Raw genomic sequence first — 21529 nt, forward strand, 5'->3', positions numbered from 1 at the left:
TCTTTGCTGATGCTGTACAAGATTCAAGTATTAATGGGTGCCAAGGAAATGAAAAGTTGGTTCATCCTTTGCAATGCTATTGCCTTTCGGTAAAACATTTGGCCTCCATCTGCCTCCTCTAACATAAAGTAGATGTAGGAAGGTGACGGAGTACCTCTGCACTTCTCATGTAAAAGCACAAAGAATACAAGGCAACTTGGTCAGGCAGCACGGTAGCATGATGTTGTAAAGCACCGGCTGTAAGATCAGGGTTCGATTCCTTCCTCTGTCTGTTCTCCCTGGGATCGTGTAGGTTTCCAGCTGCTCTGACTTCCTCCCACACGCCAAAGACATAGGTTAGGGTTAGTGAGTTGTGGTCCTGCTATGTTGGTGCTGAAAGCATGGGACACTTGAGGGCTACCCAGCACAATCCTCACTGATTGAATTTGATAAAAAACACCACATTTCACTGCATGTTTCCCCTCTGCCATCTGATATCTAAATGGACTTTGAACCCAGGAACACTACCTCACTACTTTTTATTTCTGATTTTTTTGTAACTACTTACTTTAACTTAACTATTTAATTGGCATATGATGCACCATCAATAACTCTCTGAGACGTGAGGCGAGATATCGGCTTTTATTGACTGGAAGAAAGAACAAGCAGCAATTGACCACCATGCTACATCCTGGAGACTGAGGGCAGGGCTCAGGCCTCAATCGCCTTTATACCGGGGTCAGTGGGAGGAGCCACAGGAGCAGTCAGTGGGGGGGGGGGCGTGTCCAGACAGGTATATCTAGTTCACCACAGCATACAAGTACTTAGTGTAATTCAGTTTTTCTGTTGTCTAAATTTATAATTTACCATGGATTTTTTTGTATTGCTGCTGTTGTGTTAACAAATTTCATGACATATGCCAGTAATATCAAACCTGATTCTGATGTTTCGATGTACATGTGACATAAAGCAATTTTAAAAATCTTTAGAACTATTAGCTCCTGCAATTTATACACCAGATACTACAGATCTTATCAGTTACTAAATGTTCAGTCAGATCAGACTCTGAACGGACACAAGTGCGAATGGAAATCTTGGCCAATAATGTTCAAACACAATCCAAAGGAAGTTTTGTGTCTCTGGCAAGATGACACAGTCTGAAGCTTTGAGGAGTCACAGAGTCTGACAAAAAATTAGTTAAATGAATGGGATTGCTGTTCTCCAATTTCTCAATCATTAATTTATTTTGTGATTTCTAATTTGTTATGTTAGGGGGCTTAAAACAGTTTAATTGACTGAGGTATTTATTTGTGTGCATGACTTGTTCGAATTTCATTCAGCACTTGCACTCAATCCAAAGTTGGTGTACTTTTAAAGACAGATGTCTTTAGAACACTTAACTATTGAAATATGAAGTGAACACATAGCAAATGATACACTATCAAAAAAGACACGCTACAGAAACCATAAACAGCACGACACTGTAACCTCTCGTGTCTAAGGGGGTCCACACCAAGCATAGAGAAAGCAACCTCTGTGCATGCTGGAATTCTTTGCAATTCACACAACTGATTCACAACATCATTCCCCACGAGAAAGAAAGCAAGCAGAATGAACTCAGAAGAGATGATGTGGAATTAATCCCTAAAAACCGGAACAAAATGGGTAACAAGGAACACTGAAGTTATGGAGTTACATACTTAATAGCACAGGGTACCCCATAATGGGTAACTGAGAGGCAGAGAGGAGGGAAGTCACCTCGAGCTTCTTAAGGACATGCACCTAATGGGTTCAAGGGCACTTTCTCCCTGAAGTCTACAATGTTACACCCGTAAAAAGTGCAAAATAATTTATTATGATTGTATTTACATTAGTGGAAGTAATTTAGCTCATACCACCCAAAAAAAACTTTCTAAATAAACCCAGTGTCTCTTGGTCAGGGAATGGGTGTAAAACTCTTCAAGCCTGCCCTACACTTAATAAATTCAAGTCACCTCAACTCCTCCCTCCTATTCTAAACTGGATTCTACTGATGGTTTTGAACCCTAGAGCAAAGGATTTCAACCTGAAATTTAACAATTCCTCCCCCCCAGCACAAATGTTGCTCAATCTACTGAGTTCCCCCGGAAGAACACCCTCAGTCTCCTGTGACAAGATTCTGTCTGTGTCCGGCCCCGAAAAACTATTCAAGAACCGAAGACCCCGTGTCTTATTAATATATTTAATGACAAAGGATCCAAAGCTGTATGGCTTGGGGAAATCCGGGATTTACACCTCTATGTGTGAAAAGTGCGCCCAAGGATCTGCAATCCAGATCACCCACCCATTGCTCCATCTGGCCCTGTTAACGAGCAGAATCCAAGACAGTTTCCGAAGTTATGTTAGCTGTGGTAAATGAGGCTGGGCGTTTATCTTCTCCTTTGCTCAAGGACAAGGGTTCTCAACTTTTTAAAACTTTTTAAAACTTTTTTTTAAACCGTTAACTGAGGGATCCATGGACCCGAAGTTGGGAACCCCTGCTTTAGGATGAAGGTGCTTATAAACCAGGCATTGGGCCCTGGCCCTGCTGCCTCAGGACTGCATGCAGCAATAGAATGATGCCTTATGAGATGTGATTCAACTGTAACTTCCTCTTATCCCTGCACTTCATTTGATTTGACTTTGGACTGAACAGCATCAAGAATAAGATCGGATCGCAATGTCTTAGAATCTTGATATCTTCTTCAAATTCATGGAGGGCAAATGAGCAATTTGAGAAGATTTAAAAAAAAAGCTTCTTACCACTCTTTGGCTCATCTTCGCCCCTTTGCAGAGAGTTTGATCTTTCTCTGACAGTAATTAGCCGGTTCAGAGAGTGGAGATCTCACAGCAGTTTCCTCATCTCTCCCCATCGGAATATAACCCGCCCACCCCACCCAAAAGACATAGACCTGCCCCTTTGGCTTCACTAATCATACCACAACAGGTGATAGCACAGGGTAAATGGCTGTTGTCACTCACCTTCACAGGCTGGGGAGAGAAAGAAAGACAAAGCATTAGGAACCTTTACCCGAGCCGATTTTCAGTGCAACCGAAATTTCCGCAGGACATGACAGATCAACACTGTTGATGGAAGCAATCTTGTCTGTACTTCTCTCCGTTTTCTACAGTTGCATCCACAGCCTTCAGCTGCCCACTTCATGGTTAACAGGTCTGTAATCTCAGCCAGCTCCATCATCAAGGGCATTTTCGCCAGGCGATGTCTCAAGAAGGTGGTATTCATCATTAAGGACCCTCACTATCCAGGATTTGCCCTCTTCTCATTACTACCATTAGAGAAGAGGTACAGCAGCCTCAACATTGAGTCTAAAACTCAGTGTTTTAGGACCAGTTTCTTCTGCTCTGCCTTCAGATTTCTGAACGGTCTATTTTGCTCTACTTCTGCAATATTTATTTATTTTTATATTTCTTTTTCTAACTTTTTCTTAATGTCCTGCACTGTATTGCTGCCACAGAACAACAAACTTCATGACATACGTCAGTGATAACAAATCTGATTCTGAACAGCGCACTGGTTGCCCTTCTGGATATGTGATAGTCCACAACTAAGCCCTGCATTTGGAATTGGTGTATGTGTTGTGAATTTTCTCCTATGGAAGGGTGAAGGGTGGGAAGGTGGGGGTGGAGGAACGTGGTTGCTATGTGGGGGGAGAGAGAAGATCAACTTTCTCCACCCACACCTCGTCCCAACCACAATTCACTAATTCTCATACGAGAGCCAATCATTTCAAGACTAAAAGATGACTCTCAACAGGGGATCTAAAACCAAAGAGGACAGATTTAAGGTAAAATATATTTTCTCATATTTTCTTTATAATATTAGGCCCAGTGAATCTATGCCAGCATTCGGTGCAATCCTATTCTCCTGTAACTTGTTTCCTCTCACCTGTGCATTTCAAGTTACCCCTAGTGGCAGGAGAATTAGGGTTAAGAGAGAGTTGCTGGCCACATGAAAGAAAAAAATGTTGCAGGGAGATAGGTAGGTAGCAGGGTTGCTAAGCTGGCTGGCAATGGGCTGAATATCTTCAAACTATATTGTAGGGAAATATAAAAAGAATACAGGGCCAAATCAAATTAAAAGGAGTTTAAAAATCCAGAAATGTGCTGTGCAATTTTCCTGGCTATAGGAATGAGGTGGCATCCCCTGGGATATTTTCCACTGCTCTCAAAGCCACCAGTGTCTGTACTTTTCTGATACACAGAGGTGGGTTAAATGTTGAACCATTGGTAACTCCTACTATATTTCTCCAATTCTACTCTTTGATCTTGCATTCACCAACTAAAAATGTTGCATAGTAACCAGGCCAGGGAAAGACAACTTCCTGCCAAGTGTTGTTATCACTTCCTGTATTTCTGTCCAGCACCTTACATTGATTTTTATTCAATCTTCTTGAATCTTTTTCAATCATGGTAGCTTTGCTCTGAGGTGTCTCAGGAAGGTTTGCACAATTCCTAGCAGAAGTTTTTAAGACTATTAGAAGTGCGGATAGAGTAATCAGCCTGTATCTTTCTCCCTGGGTTGAAATGTCTAAACCAGAGGGCAAATATTTAGGTTGAGTGGGGCAAAGCAAATGTATGGGGCAATTTTCTTTTACATAGAGAGGTGGGTGCCTGAAATGATCTACTAGGGTATGGTGGGAGCAAGAATAACAAAGAGACCCTTTTTTAGGAACATGAATGAGCAGATAATGCAGGATATTGTTCAGGCTGAATGGATCACTTCAATGACTAGTTTCATTATAAACACAAGTGATTCGGGAAGTAAATGAACTCATCACAAGAAGGTGCTGAAAGATCAGAAGGTCAGTTTAAAATAACACAATGTGCTTTATCTAAAGAGCAAAGCACACAAAATGCTGGAGGAACCCAGCAGGTCAGGCAGCACCTGTGGAGGGGAATAAACAGTCGACGTTTCAGGCCAAGACCCTTCTCCAGGACTGGGAATTAAGGGGGCAGAAGCCAGTATAAGTACAGCCAGGCAGGTGATTGGTGAGACGAGGTGAGGGGGAAGGTGGGTGTGTGACAGACGGGGGAATGATATGAGAATATGGGAGGGGATAGGCTGAGGAAGAAATCTAATAGGAGAGGAGTGTGGACCCCGGAAGGAGGATGGGAACCAGAGGGAGGCGATGGGCAGGTCAGGGGAAGAGAAGGGGTGGGAGAAGAACCAAAGTGGTGAATGGAAAATGATAAAAGAAGCGGGGGGGGGGGGAATTAATGGAATATGGAGAAATCAATGTTCATGGCATCAGGCTGGAGGCACAGAGTATGTGGTGCACTTGATGGTTCTGGGCCTGTACTGCTGGAATTTAAAACAATAGAAAAGGTTATAGTGATTTTATTGAAACCATTTGAACAATGAAAGGCCTAGATAGGGTGGATGTGGAGAGTATGTTTCCTTTAGTGCAGGAGTCTAGGACCAGAGGGAACAGACTCAGAACAGAAGAATGTATCTACAGAACAGAGATGAGGAGGAATTTCTTTAACAAAAGAGGGTGAAGCTCTGAAATTCATTTTCACAGACGCCTGTGAATGCCAAGTCATTGGGCCTATTTAAGACGGAGGTTGATAGGTTCTTGGTTAGCAAGAACATCAAAGATTACTGGAAAATGTCAGGAGAATGGGGTAGAGGAGGATAATAAATCAGCCATGATGAAATGATGGGGCGGACTTGATGGGCTGAATAGCTTAATTGTGCTCCTATGTCTTATGGTCTAACATTCTGGTAAATCTTCTCTGTAGTTTTTCTATTTGAATAATGTCTTTCCTACAGTGGGTAAAAAAAAAACCTTCCTGTTGATGCAATGTGTATTGTGCTAGGATTTTGTCCATATGATTGCAATAGATACTGGACACTAAATACTGTGGGAAGGGCAGTGTTCACACAATTCTACCTGGACTCTTCCCTTCAGGCCAAAATAAATTCACTCACCATGTATAAACAAGCTGGAGGAACTCAGCAGGTCAGGCAGCATCCGTGGAAACGAGCAGTCAACGTTTCGGGCCGAGGCCCTCCTTCAGGACCCTGCCGTGTTTTGTAACTTCAAAACGTCGTGGCGAAGGGTCTCGGCCCAAAACGTTGACTGTTCATTTCCACGGATGCTGCCCGACCTGCTGAGTTCCTCCAGCTTGTTGTACGTGTTGATTTGACCCCAGCATCTGCAGTGTACTTTGCGTTGTGAATTCACTCACCGCAGTGTTCGCTCATTTCTTGCCGCACAAAGGCACGAATCTGGCTCTCCTGTACGGTATAGGGGGAGGAAAAGGACAGAATCAATGTCTGTATTTGCTCGACTGTCGCTGGCTCCCACTCCCTCGGGTCAACAGTAACTGCTAATCAGATCAATTTCCACAGATGCATTCCTGCCTAAAATCCTTTGGATACCTGGCAATATTTTACAGTGATTTTGGGTACTTATCCTGCTGTGTTTTGTAACTTCAAAATGTTAAACTAATTCAAGTGAAAACGGGCGAGTCCAAAATGTGGGTCTAAGTTCGAGTTTACTTCAATTGAACTGCTCATGTATCATGTGGTAGTGTGATCATGTATCCAAGATTATTCAAACATTACCTAAATATTAAATACACTACAGACCCAACATTTAAATCAGGACTAAACCGGCCATAGTCATCGTGGGATTTTTAATTGGACAGGTTTTCTTCCTAAACCCTACTACTCATAATTCATATGGAAGAAAGACAGAGACAGAAGGAAAGAAACATTAGTTTAGCTTTACTCATCACGTGCACATTGGAACATACTGGGAAACGTACCATTTGTGTTGAGAATGTGCCGGGCAGCAATGGTGCCATGTTCCTGGCGTTAACATAGCATGCCTACGGCTCACTAACCATAACCAGTACCTACGAGGAAATCTATGTGGTCACGGGGAGAAGGTCCAAACTCCTAACAGACAGCTGGCTGTCAATCCCAATCATACAGCTGGTACACTGCGAGGCACTGCGTTAACCTCTGTCAGATCTTCCCTCATTCTCCTATGCTCCAGAGAATCAAATCTGAGCCTATTCAACCTTTCCCCATACTTCAAGTCCATGACAATGTCCTTGTAAATGATCTCTGCTGAAAATTTCTGCATCTGGAGATTTACCAGGATGCTGCCTGGTTTAGAGAGTATGGATTATGATCAGAGATTAAGGGAACTAGGGCTTTACTCTTTGGAGAGAAGGAGGATGAGAGGAGACATGATAGAGGTGTACAAGATATTAAGAGTAATAGACAGAGTGGACAGCCAGCACCTCTTCCCCAGGGCACCACTGCTCAGTACAAGAGGACATGGCTTTAAGATAAGGGGAGGGAAGTTCAAGGGGGATATTAGAGGAAGGTTTTTCACTCAGAGAGTGGTTGGTGCGTGGAATGCACTGCCTGAGTCAGTGGTGGAGGCAGATACACTAGTGACGTTTAAGAGACTACTAGACAAGTATATGGAGGAATTTAAGGTGGGGGGTTATATGGGAGGCAGGGTTTGAGGGTCGGCTCAACATTGTGGGCCGAAGGGCCTGTAATGTGCTGTACTATTCTATGTTCTATGTTCTATCTTTTAAGTCTGGCTGAAGATCCTAAGGCATCCTGGCTGCGTGTCTTTTTCTGACGTGAATTGGCATTGTGATACCACAGACAGAGAAAAAGCTCGACAGCCCACCAAGTTTGCACTGCCCCTCAAGCCCCTCACTTACACTAACCTTACCCTCATTTTGCCATGTCGCCACAACTCTTAGATATGAGACTCTTTCTTTCTTTTTCAAATCTTTTTATTATTATTACTATTATCCAAAATAACAAGAGTAAATTGAAGTAAATAACACTTACAATGTCTCAAAGGGGGAAAAAAAACAATGTTTAAGAATTGAAAGCTATGGTGACAGAAAAGAAAAGAAAAGAGAAAAAACCCCTACTAAAGCAAGAAAAAGGTGAGGCAAAAAAAGAACCCATTAGGTGTTCAACCCTGGAGCCATGCGCCATACAAAAAGCTTCTAAAGATAAACATCAAACCACCAACAAAAAAAAATTATACCAAAATTTACAATTAGATTGTGGAGGAAATCTATCAATTAACTCGAATGGTAGTAACGAGCAAATGAGCCCCATGTTTTCTCAAAATCAAACATAGGTTCGAAGGTTCGACTTCTAATTTTCTCCAAACTAAGACATAACATCACTTGAGAGAACCATTGTGACAGAGTGGGAGCCGATGTATCCTTCCACTCCAACAGAATGACCCTCCTAGCTATCAATGTAACAAACCCAATAACATGTTGGTCAGACAAAGAAATACCATGGATATTTTGAGGTAGTCAGTTGGAAGTCAGCTTTTTCTACAATTTCTAAAGCACTTAAAATTAATTTACAACCTAACAAATTAACTGTGCTCTTTGGAGTAATACCTCAAAATATCAGTGGTATTTCTTTGTCTGACCAACATGCTATCGTGTTTGTTACATTGATACGAGACTCTAGCACGGTGGAGCAGCTGATAGAGTTGCTGTCCAGGGACGCCAGGTTCAATCCTGTCTGTGTGGAGTCTGCGCACACCCTCTGTAACTGTGTGGATTCTGGGTGTTCCAGTGTCCTCTCACAATCCAAAGACCAGGATTGGTAGGTTAACTAGCTGCTGCTGATTCGTGTGTAAGTGAGCAGTAGAATCTGGGGAGAGATGGGAATGTGGGGAGAATAAAAATAAATGAGGGTAGGGTTAGTGAATATACCAAATTATGAAGGGTATTGATAGAGTTATTGAAAGCAGGCTTTTCCCACCAAGGTTGGGTGAGACTAAAACTAGAGGTCATAGGTTAGGGTGAAAGGTGAAATAGTTAAGGAGAACCTCTTCATTCACAGGGTGGTGAGAGTGTGGAATGAGAGGCCAGTGGAAGTAGTGGATGTGGGATTGATTGAAACGTTTACGTACGTCGATGGAAGGGGGATGGAGGGCTATGGTCCAGGTGCGTGTTGATGGGAGAACAACAGCTCAGCACAGGCCAAAGGGCCGGTTTCTGTGCTGGAATGCTCTATGACTCTAAAGCAGGCAGCTTCAAAGAATACAGTATGGAAAACTGAAACGTAGATATGATCTCGACTGGATTATCAGACACGGTCAGTGATAGCCTCTCTAAATAGTTGCAGATGAAGCACTGCCAGAGCACTCATTGCATTGTTCTGCACAGTGCAGAGAGCAGCACTGAGGCTGGATGTAAGGCCCTGCTCTGTGACCCTCCTGATGGCATCCTGACAGCATATTCTGTCAAAGGTCATTAAATGTCTCCAGTAAGCAAACCTTTGCAACCAATGTGCCAAAAGGTTACTGAGAAATATTTAGATGTTTATTTAAAAACATGCCATTCCTGCTTTTAATTAAAAATACAAATATACATTAATTTTTAATATATTTCTATTATAACATAGTATTATGCCACCTGCAGACCTGGAAAAAATTCTCTGGCTGCTTACTCGATCTATGCCTCTTATCATCTTGTATTTCTCAAGTCACTTCTCATTCTCCTTTGATCAAGACTAAAGCCCTAGCTCGCTCAATTTATCCTCATAAGACATGCTATCTAACTGAGGCAGCATCCTGGCCAAATTCCTCGGCATCCTTTCTAAAGCTGCCACATCCTTCCTATAATGAGGCGACCAGAACTGAGCACAACAAGGCTGATGAGATTAGAGGTGTATAAAACTTATAAATTAGAGAGACATGTTTGTCATTATGGTTGAGCTATCAAAAATGAAAAAAAAGTTGGCTTAAGCAAACAGGAAGGCATTTTAAAAGGGACTTGAGGGGAAAGTTTTTGACATAGAAACCTCAGAAATTCTGCAGATGCTGGAAATCTTGAGCCACACGCACAAAATGCTGGAGGAACTCGGGAGATTAGCTGACATTTCTGAATGCTGATTCCCTTCCACAGATGCTGTCTAGCCTGCTGAGTTCCTCCAGCATTTGGACAAACAATCGGCATTTTATGATGTGTATAATAACATTAAAATTCCAAACAAAAGTTCACATACCGTCATTCCTGGATTTCCCTGTTCTCCCTTTGGACCATCAGCACCCATCTCACCCTGAACCACAAAGAAAAGTAAGTTGAGTTGTTGTACTAGTTGGTGAAGGCAATAAACAAAATAGAGCATCTTTCAAGTCAACTTCTTAGGTTTCAGGTTTAAGATTTAAGACATATTGATGTATTAAGTTTTTGAGTAGAATGGGTGTCAAAGGTTATGGGGAGAAGGCAGGGGAATGGGGCCAAGAGGGAAAATAAATCAGCTCTGATTGAATGGCAGAACAGATTTGATGGGCCAAATGGCCTAATTGTGCTCCTATGTCTTATGGTCAGTTTAAGACCAAAACAATACTCCTGTAAATGGAGGAATTAGGGCTCAAACGGTGGGATGTCATCTGTGAAGGAGATTTAGGTTTAGTGGAATGCTTTGCATCTGATTGGGTTTGCCTTCATGTCACGATTCACATGCATCTCAGTTTTGGAATCTATAAACACGAGGAAATCTGCAGATGCTTGAAATTCAAACAACCCACACACAAAATGCTGGTGGAACACAGCAGGCCAGGCAGCATCTATAGGGAGAAGCGCTGTCGACGTTTCGGGCCGAGACCCTTCGTCAGGACTAACCGAAAGGAAAGATAGTAAGAGATTTGAAAGAGATTTTCTCTCTCCACTGATGCTGCCTACTCCATTGAGCTTAGAGCCGATGATGCAACTTTTCACTGTCAGGCTGAGGTTTGACTTCCAGAGCTGGTACCCATTTTGGGAGGCACGGAAACCTAGTGGGTAGCCCAGCACTATACACTACCAGCGATGTGGGTTCAATTCCTACCACTGTAAGGATGCACTCCCTGTGACAGTGTTGGTTTCCTCCAGATGCTCTGGTTTCCTCTCACAGTCCAAAGACATACTGGTTGGTAAGTTAATTGGACATTGTCCCGTGATTAGGGTAGGGTTAAATCAGGGTTGCTGGGCAATGCGACTCGAAGGGCCGGAAAGACATATTACCACTCTGTCTGTATCTCAATCAATCAATCAATAAATGTTCCACCGTGCATTCTTCAGATACTTACTGGATCTCCTCTCTCCCCTGCGATTCCTGGAATTCCTCTGGGACCTGGAACACTCTCACCAGGAGGGCCTCTTTCACCCTACAGTCAAACACAAGCAGCAATACCTCTGTAAGTAACACAAGAAATTCTATAAACGCTGGTAATCTTAGACAACACACAAAATGCTGGAGGATCTCAGCAGGTCAGGTGGCATCTACGGAGGGAAATAAACAGTCGATGATTCGTGACAAGACGCTTCATCAGGACCGGAATCAAAGCCAGAGTATGAAAACGGGAGAGGGAAGGGTACGAAGTGGTAGACCAACCAGCATTTTGTGTGTGTTGCTTAAGTAACATATATTCTCTGGATGGCACCAGGAAAAGCTCTTGGAGAAAATCTCAGAACCATTGGAAGTTGATGAACTCATCACAAAAGATTATAAGACATAGGAGCAGAATTAGGCATTCACTCTTTTGAGTCTGCTCCACCATCCCATCATAGCTGATTTATTATCTCTCACAACCCTATTCTTGTATCTTCTACCCATAATCTTTGACACCCTAACTAATCAAGAACCTATCAACTTCTGCTTTAAATATATCCAATAACTTGGCACCAACAGCCCGTCTGTGGCAACGAATTCCACAGATTCACCACCCTCTGGCTAAATAAATTAATCTACATTCCTGTTCTAAAAGAACGTCCATCTTTTCTGAGACTGTGCCCTCTAGTCCTTGACTTCCCCACTATCAGAAACATCCTCTCCACATCCACTCTGTCCTGGTCTTTCAACATTCAATGGATTTCAATGGGTTCCTCCCTCATTCTGCTAAGGTCTAGAAAGTACAGGTCCAGAACCAACAAAATCTCCACATACATTCCTGGAACCTCCTCTGGACCCTTTCCAATGCTGGCCAATGCTTTCTGAGATAAGGGGCCCAAAACTGCTCACAATATTCCAAGTGTGGTGTGGCCAATGCCTTACAAAGCCTCAGCATTACATCCTTTTTTTAATATATATTCTAGTCCTCTCCAAATGAATGCTAACATTGCATTTGCCTTCCTCACTACTGATTCAACCTGCAAGTTAAACTTTAGGGCATTACACAAGGACTCCCAAGTCCCTCTGCGCCTCTGATTTTTTGAATTTTCTCCTCGTTTAGAAAGTAGACTATGACTTTAGACTCTAGACAAAGTGCACGACCATATACTCCCCTACACTATACTGCATCTGCCACTTCTTTGCCCAGTCTCCTAATCTGTATAAGTCCCTCCACAGACTCCTTGCTTCCTCAATACTACCAGCCACCCCATCTATCATCCGCAAACCTGGCCACAAAACCATCAGTTTCATCATCCAAATCATTGACAAATAACGTGAAAAGAGGCAATCCCAACACCAACTTTTGTGGAGCACCACTAGTCACAGGCAGCCAACCAGAAAGGGCCCTCCTCTATTCCCACTCATTGTCTCCTGCCAGTCAGCCAATCTTCTATCCATGCTACTATCTTTCCTGTCATACCATGGGCCTCATGTATGTCACCTTGTCAAATGCCTCCTGATTATCCAAGTAAACAACATCCATGGACTCTCATTTGTCTATTCTGCTTGTTATTTCCTCAAAGAATTCCAACAGATTTGTCAGACGAGATTTCCCCTTAAGGAAACCATGTTGACTTTGGCATATTTTATCATGTGCCTCCAAATAGCCTGAAACCTCATCCCTAATTATGGACTCCAACCATCCACGATACAGAAGAAAAACCCCAAAGGATGAAGTAAGAATCTGGAAGGTGATTGGTGGAAAAGGTAAAGGGACGAAGAAGAAGGAATCTAATAGTAGAGAACAGTGGACCATGGAAGAAAGGGAAGGAGGAGGGGAACCAGAGGGAGACGATGAGTAAGTGAGGAGAAGCAAAGGGGTGAGCAGGTAACCAAAAATGGAATGGGAAAAGAGAAAAGGAGGAGGGGAGGAAATTACTGGAAGTTATAGAAATCAATTTTCATGCCATCTTGACACATAGACCTTGATCCTGTTTACAAGCCAATGCTGGCAAAATTCCAGACCACAACACTTGAAGTTCACCATACAACCAATCAGCAATGAGATTTACTCCCCTCGTCGCAATCAAGTTTCCAAAAATGATGACCAGTCAGCTGATTGACCAGTATAGGAAGGCCACAGTCAACAGCACACTGACGATGTCTCCTCACATGCTGATGAAACTTTTGGAAGTAAGTTGCCAAGGTCGGAGGACAGCTCAACCCAACCATTGAGGACTGTTATTTAGTCTTTCCTTTCTGAACTGTATGGAGATACTGTGTTGTTTAACCCATCATATCCTGGCCTGTTAGTCAGCTATAACGTTGCAAAAGGGCCTGGAGTCATCACAAGGAATGTGACCTGTCAGCATTGACTGACCTTGGCCACATTAGTTTATCAGCAGTTCCACTGGAAACATACTCCATGTTTGCTTACCTCTTATATAGAGAGATAGATACTTTATTGATCTTAGAGGAAGTTACAGTAGCATGACAAATGCACAGATATAGAAATATTAGAAGAGAAGAAAGAAAGAATAAAAAAGTTACCTTAAAAATAAAGTACTGGAGGTTACTAGAGTAGGAGCATTAGGAAGGGAAAAAGCAACATTTGGACATCTGTGAAAACTTCCTACAACATGTGAGGGAAGATTGTTGTTACCTTTTGACCCTGCATTCCTTCAGAACCCCGTGGGCCTACAGGACCCACAGGGCCAGGAGGACCGGCAGCCCCATCAGATCCTCGGACACCTGGTGGCCCAGTGATGCCGGGAAGACCCTGCAAAATAAAAAGGCAAATGATAGCAATCTCAAATTTAACTTTGTACTCTCCGGAAATCACAAGTGCACAATATCCATAAGCAGTTCCAGAGCTACAGCATGCTAATAGGCTTTGTCAGCTCAATGAGCCCATGCCGCCCAATTACACCCCAGTGACCAATTAACCTACTGATCTGTACATCTTTGGAATGTGGGAAAAATCCAGCGGAAACCCACACAGTCATAGGGAGAAAGTACAAACTCATTATGGACAGCGGCAGAACTGAACCCAGGTCGTAATAACCTTGACAGGGTAGAAGATGTTTCACACACCACATGCTGGAGGAACTCAGCAGGTCCGGCAGCACCCATGGAAAAGAATAAACCCTCGACGTTTCAGGCCGAGACCCTCCTTGGCACGATTCAGCGTTCGAACAATTTAAATGCCGGCCCAGATAGATTGAAAAGGCAGGATGTCAGGACTGGAGGTGAACGCTGGGCTGATTCCGCTCACTCTCCCGCGAGGTTCACTCCTCTCTCTGTGGCACTGAGGCTGTGAGACTGCTCTGGCTGCTACATACTTCGTGTCTGCAAGCCTCGTGGCGATTTGCTCTGCTGTGTGATGAACTGAGACTGAGGCTATGGGCCTACTCCGGGCTGCCCCAGGCTCCAGGTCTATGGACTCAATTTACTTCTGAATGCTGTTGCTTGCTTCTAGTTTTTGCATGATTTGTGTTTTTTTCGTTTTCTCTTTGGTCTGGGTGCTGGTCTTTCTTTAAATTGGGTTCCTCTGGGTTTCTTGCTTTGTGGCTGCCCATAAGCAAATGAGTCTCAAGGTTGTATCATTTATACATACTTTCATAATAAATGAAATTTGAATCCTTTAATCCTTGAGGACTTCGCCTATCACCTTCCAGTTAGCCTCTTTCCCCTTCCCCCACCTTTCTCTTCTGGCAACTTCCCCCCTTCCTTCTCAGTCCTGAAGAAGGGTCTCAGCCTGAAACATCATCTGTTTACTTTTTTCCATAGATGCTGCCTGATCTGCTGAGTTCCTCCAGCGTTTTGAGTACGTTGCTTTGGATTTCCAGTATCTGCAGACCTTCTTGTGTTTGTGTAGAAGGTGTTCCCTCTGGCTTGGGTATTGAGAAGCAGACATCACTGTCTCCTTATAAGAAAATGGTCATTCAGGATGGAGGTAAGAAATATGTTCATCCATGGTGATTTACTATTGGAATTCTCCACCCAAAAGCGCTGTAGAGGCTCAGTCATTTCTGAGGCAATGCCTTGCAATAATTGCCACTACTGGCTCACTGGGTAGCAATTTTCACCTTAGAGGCAGAGGTTTTTCCCACAGTAGAGATGTGAGCCCATAATCTGGATTGAGAGTCCCGGGCAGTACCGGTAGAGTACAATGCTATTGGAAGTATTGGTGTAAAAGCTACTTTTGCAGCTTCCCTTTACACCTTGTAAGACAGGATTGTGTCGGATTCCTGGGTCCTGGGCAAGGTTTGATCGGCAGGGTTTGTTGATCAGACTCTATAATTCACGCAGTGATGTGTTACTGGTCTCTCCTCCTTTTGTTGCTATTTTGGGCTATTTTGATTGGGGCAGCCTGCAGATAACAACCGATAACACTAGACTGAACCGAACTGAATATAGCTAGACTCTTTCGATTTTGTGTTTTATTATTTTCTCTGTTTTTTCGATAATTTTTTTGGTATTTGCCTGGTCTGTGTTTTTTTTTGGACATGGGGGGGTGGTGTTGGAGTTTTTCAATGAATGGGTTCCATGTTTTTCTTTGTTTCGTGGCTGTCTGTGGGGAAGACGAATCTCAGGGTTGTATACTGCATACGTAATTTGAGAAGAAATGTCCTTTGAATCTTTGAAACACTTTGTATTGGTGACTGCCACTCACCCGCTCGCCTTTCTCCCCTCGGTCCCCCTTCTGCCCCTGGAGTCCGTCGTAGCCTCGGTCACCCTACACAAGAGCAGACAAATGCCGTGAGCTACACAGATATCAAGTGGCGGACGTCCCCCTTATCCCATGGTGCTCTCCTTCAATGAGTCGTCATACCTTGGGTCCAATGAGACCCTCTTTGCCTGTCACGCCCGGGGAGCCACTGATGCCAGGTTCACCCTGAAAGGCAAAACATGGGAATTAATATGGAGAGGTGGAAATCATCAGCTCAGTCATTTCTGACGGTTCAATGCTGGAGCCCATCCCAATGGGATATTTTGTCATATCTGTACTACAATACGGAATGTGGGAAGGCCAGGAAGGATTACTGTAGGGAACATAGAACATTGACCAGTAAAGCATAGTACAGGTCCTTCAGCCCTGCCAACCTTTTAACCTACTTCAAGGTCAATCTAACACTTCCCTAACATGTAGCCCTCCATTTTTCTATCATTGATGTCCTATCTAAAAGTCTCTTAAATGTCCCCAATTTATCTGCCTCCACCACAAACCCCTGGCAGAGTTTTTCACTCACCCATTACTATCTGTTAGAAAAATCCAACTCTGACATCCCCCCTGTACTTTCCTCAAAGTTATGCCCCATTGTATTAGCCATTTTCGCTCTGGGGATATCAAGAAATGTAGGCGTGGCTCGACCATCACACAGAGTAGCGGAGATGATTCAGCATGAAGCAACAACTTTAATAATAAACTGCAAAAGAACTAACCATGAGGGGCCACAAAACAAGAGAGGACAGATACTTAACACAACAAGGCAACAAGGTAACTGAAGGCTAGGAGCAACCTGCTGGTTCATATGAGTGAGCAAGGATTGTGGATGAGAGATGGGTTTAAATAGGTGGAAGCGAGTGGAAGGTGACTCCTGTAGCTGGGGACTAGGAGGAGCCTGCAAGTGCAGGCCTGACAGGGGCAGGGTCTCTAGTTGACACTTCTAACATCTCCTCAACTGCAATCTTTATTGCCCAACATGGGATAAGATTAAGATGAAGATTAGCTTTACTTGTCACATGTACAACAAAACATACAGTCACACGCATCGTCTGCCTCAACAACATGCACAGTCTGAGGTACGCTGGGGGCCGCCCACACGTGTCACCGTGCTTCTGGCAGTAGTGTAGCATGATGGCAACCTACTCAATCTCACCCATGCGTCTATGGAATGTGGGATGAAATCCAAACGCCCAGAGGAAACCCACGCGGTCACAGGGAGAATTTACAAACTCCTCACAGAAAGTGGAGGGAATTGAACCTTGATCTTCTAACACTGGCATCGCAGAATGTTATGCGAAACACGATGCCATCATGCTGCAAGGTGAACTTGACAACTTCATCTGGACTGCACCTTCTTAAGGGTGATTAAGGTCAGGAACTAAATTTTATTCATACCCTGCATCTGTTGGAGGAGTTTTGATCAAGGCAGCATTCCAATGTTTTCCTACCTGATCTCCCTTCCTGCCAGGGAATCCGATCCTCCCAGGAAATCCAGGATCACCCTGCATTAACAAATGAACGTTAGAAGAAGGGACTGCAAAATGAAGAAGCAAAATGCTGCAGAATCTGCAAATCTGAAACAGAAAATGCTGAGTATACTCAATAGGTTGGACAGCATGTGTTAAGAGGGAAAGTGAATACATGTTTCAGATCAAAGACCTTTCATAGAAACTGACACTGAAATAATGTTCTCTGTTTGGGTGAAACATAGACTCTGTTGCTCTCTTCGCTGATGCTGCCGACCAGATGAATATTTTCAGCATGTTTCCAGCATTTCCTGTATATATCAATAGAATAAGTCCACACTGTTGAGAAACAGGACTTTAGTTTTCAATTGGAGAAAGACTGTTCAATATGAACAGCAAAAGACGATATTTTCACAAAACAAAAAGGCATGAAGAGGAAAAGGTTGCTTCACTATATTTCTCATCTCTTCATCTTTTTCTTCTCTTCCTCCCTTACAAGCAATGGAACATTTTAAAACTTACACGGAAAGATGTTAGCATTATTATGTACAGTGTATGGAAACAAGAAAAAAAGAAATCAAAATAAATTTATTATCAAACTGTGTATATACTACCTTGGGATTCGTTTTCTTGCAGGCACTTACAGGAAAATAAAGAAACACAGTTGAATTTATGAAAAACTTTACATAAACAAAGACTGACAAGCAACCAATGTGTAAAAGAAGACAAATTCTGCAAATAAAAAGTAATACCGAGAATATGATAAACACAACAAGTCTGTAGATGCTGGAAATACAAAGCAATACACAAAAATTCCTGGAGGAACTCAACAGTTTATGTGGCATCTTTGGAAATAAATAGATAGTTGGCATTTCAGGACTCATGATGAAGGGTCTCAGCCCAAAACATCGACTATTTATTCATTTCCATAGATGCTGTCTGACCTGGTCCATTCCTCCAGCAGTTTGGACGTGTTACTGAGAATCGGAGTTCCAAAGAGTCCTTGACAGTGAGCCAATAGATTGTAGAATCAGAAGTCCAAATGAAACATGTTTAGAAATCACAAGTTTAGCAGGAAGATATTTGGTCAAAAGGCTCTTCTTTTGTTTTTTTTAGGTTTTTTTAAATATAATTCTTTATTCTTTATAATTGTTAAATATTTTTGTTGCATATCATGCCAACACACCATAGCACATGTAAATATATGGGGCAAATAAAGTTTGCCATTTGTGTAGTTAGTTCTTATTTTGCACGTTGGGTGTTTGATGTTTTCTTTGAACAGGTTCCATGGCGTCTCTTTATTCTGTGGCTGTCTGGGGGAGGGTGAATTTCAGAGTTGTATTCTGTATACAGCACATACTTTGATAATAAATATACTTTGAATTTCAAATCTTTGAAAGACCATTCATGCTTTGTCCTACATCAATGCTTTGTGACTGTAGCTGTGCAAACTCCTCATCTGTAAGAGTCCGTCCAGGTTCCCTTTGACAGTGCTGTGGAATCAGTTCCGCCCTCTTTAACTGGTGCATTTTTGAAGCTCCTTGCAACTCCATAACTGAAAACATTCTTCTCCTGTCTTCTCCAGTCCTTTTGCTGATGAGGTCAAGTCTACCTTCTCTCATCACTTACTGGCACAGAGACAGCGAGAAGTGTCTCTTCATTCTGCTTTGTTAAACCACTCACCATCCTGAAGCACTTGAACTGCTCATGGTTTAATCCTCTCTGTTCAAAGGAGAATTGTACAGATGTTTCTCATCTATCCTCACAACTGAAGTCCCTCTTCCCTGATAGACATTCTTGTGCCCTTTCTGTTTCTATATCTTTCCTGCCGTGAGGTGCCTACAACATTCTAGTTAAGCTTGACTCGTATTTATTAACGTTGTAGCATAGGAAGATTGTGTATAAGAAGGTACAAGAGCCTCAGGACTCACTTGACCAGGTTCGAGAACAGTGATTACCCTTCAACCATCAGGCTCCTGAACCAAAGGAGATAACTTCACACAACTTCACTTGCCTCATCACGGAAATTTTCCCATAACCTATGGACTCACTTTCAAGGACTCTTCAACTCATGTTCTCAAGATTATTTTTTTTTTCTTTGCACAGTTTGTCTTCTTTTGCACATTGGTTGCTTGTCAGTCTTTGTTTACATATAGTTTTTCATAAATTCTATTGTATTTTTTATTTTTCTGTAAATGCCTGCAAGAAAATGAATCTAGGTGTTGTATATGGTGACGTATATGTACTTTGATAATAAGTGTACTTTGACTTTGAATGGGGAGGGGAATTAAAGTGACTGCAAAAAAAATTCCACTTTCTTACCTTACTTCCTTTCTCTCCATCTAAACCGCAGGCGCCTTTCGTCCCTTTGTCACCCTGTAAAATAAAACAAATGTGTTACACGCACAAAGTGCTGGAAGAACTCAGAAGGTCAGGCAGCGTCTGTGCAGAGAAATAGTTTGGGGTTAGAAGCCAGAATAAGGCGGTGAGGAGAGAGAAGCAGGTGATAGGTGAGAGGGAGGTCGGATAAAGAAGAAGTTGGGAAGCAATAGGTTGAAGAGGTGACAAGAAAGGAATCTGATTGGAGAGTTGAGTGGATCATAGGAGAAAGGGAAGGAGGAGGGGCACCAAAGGAGATGATGAGCAGGTGAGAAGAAGAGAAGGGTTAAGAAGGGAGCCAGAACGGGGTTGGAAAAAGAGAAAAGGAGGAAAATGGTGAAATTACCAGAGTTAGAGAAATCATTGTTCAGATCATCAGGTTGGAGGCTACCCAGACGGAATATGAGGTGTTGCTCCTCCAACCTGAGAGTGGCCTCATCATGACAGTAGAGGAGGCCATGGATGGACATGACAGATTGGGAATGGGAAGTCATAAAGGTGTTAATGACCATAAACGCTGATAGCTGTGGACATTGTCTCATAGTATACACCAGCCTTTGTGTATAATAGCCATTTATGTATATCAGCCTTTTGTGTACACAGTGTTTTTTTGACTAGTTATATACACAAATCTTTTGTGTACACCAGCTCTTTGCCTTCAATAGCCATTCCTGTGCACAAGTACAAGGTCTTCATTTTCTCCAGCCTCTTATGTGCCCTGGATCAGAGAGCATGGATAGGTTGAGTGAACTAGGGCTTTCCCACTCGGGGTGAAGCAGGATGAGAGTTTAATTGATATAGGTGTACAAGATGATAAGGTAGAACGGACAACCTGTGCCTTTATCCCCAGAATGGAAATGGCCTATACGAGATGGCATAGTTTTAAGGTGACTGGAAGAAAGTATATGGGGGATGTCATAGGTAGGCATTTTTTTACACAGGGACTGGTGAGTGCGTGGAACGTGCTGCCAGGGGTGATGATAGAGGCAGATACATTAGGGACATTTAAGAGACTCTTAGATAGTCTCAAAGATGATAGCAAAATGGAGGGTGATGTCGGAGGAAAGGGTTAGATTGATCTTGGAGCAGTTTAGAAGGTCAGTACAACATAGTGGGCCGAAGGGTCTGTAATGCACTATATTCTACGATAAAATTAATTTCCACTTCAACAAGTAAACAAAGTATGTGTACAAACCAGTTTATGCAACCTTATAGACAAGATTGCATGCCCAGACTCAAGAACAGCTTCTACCTCTCTGTTATCAGACTCTTGAACTGACCTCGTATGATAAAATAGATTCTTGGCCTCACAATCTAACCTGCTATGATTTTAAATCTTATTGATTACTTGCACTGTGACTTTCTCTGTAGATTTTACAGATTAATCTGCAATTTTATTGTTTTTACCCTATACTGTTGCAATGCACTGTGTAAAGACTTGATCTGTATGAACGTTATGAAAGACAAGCTTTTCACTTTATTTTGGTTCATATGACAATAATAAACCAACTTCAATGCTGGTGTTCCTCAAAAAAAATCTTGACAGTCGAGATGTGGATCCTTAGAAACCCACTAGTATACCCACTAGTTGAGTGGTGTCACAGCAACAACTTTGCACTCAATATCAGTAAGAACAAAGAATTGACTGTTATCTTCAGAAAGGGTAGGACGAGGGAACACACACCAATTCTTACAGAAGGATCAGAAGTGGAGAGAGTGAGCAATTTCAAGTTTCTGGGTGTCAGCATCTCTGAGGAGAAATCAATACAGTTACAAAGAAGGCATGGCAGCGGCTATATTTCATTAGGAGTCAGAGGAGATATGGTA

At 42.7% G+C, this 21529-nt stretch overlaps 1 protein-coding gene across 1 annotated transcript in view; it reads right to left on the bottom strand.

Moving 5' to 3' along the window:
• Positions 1-2294: 2294 nt before the first annotated feature.
• The window catches only part of col7a1 (collagen, type VII, alpha 1), a 325194-nt gene continuing 305959 nt past the window's right edge, over positions 2295-21529 (bottom strand). The window contains exons 113-122 of the mRNA XM_073072948.1: positions 19646-19699; positions 17306-17359; positions 15963-16025; positions 15804-15866; positions 13791-13907; positions 11106-11183; positions 10040-10093; positions 6211-6259; positions 2980-2988; positions 2295-2320 (exon numbers count right to left, since the gene is read on the bottom strand). Coding sequence (XP_072929049.1) covers positions 2295-2320; positions 2980-2988; positions 6211-6259; positions 10040-10093; positions 11106-11183; positions 13791-13907; positions 15804-15866; positions 15963-16025; positions 17306-17359; positions 19646-19699 — 567 coding nt within the window. The remainder of the gene's footprint in view (positions 2321-2979; positions 2989-6210; positions 6260-10039; positions 10094-11105; positions 11184-13790; positions 13908-15803; positions 15867-15962; positions 16026-17305; positions 17360-19645; positions 19700-21529) is intronic.

This window comes from Hemitrygon akajei, chromosome 19 (assembly GCF_048418815.1).
Source record: "Hemitrygon akajei chromosome 19, sHemAka1.3, whole genome shotgun sequence".
Lineage (NCBI taxonomy): Eukaryota > Metazoa > Chordata > Chondrichthyes > Myliobatiformes > Dasyatidae > Hemitrygon > Hemitrygon akajei.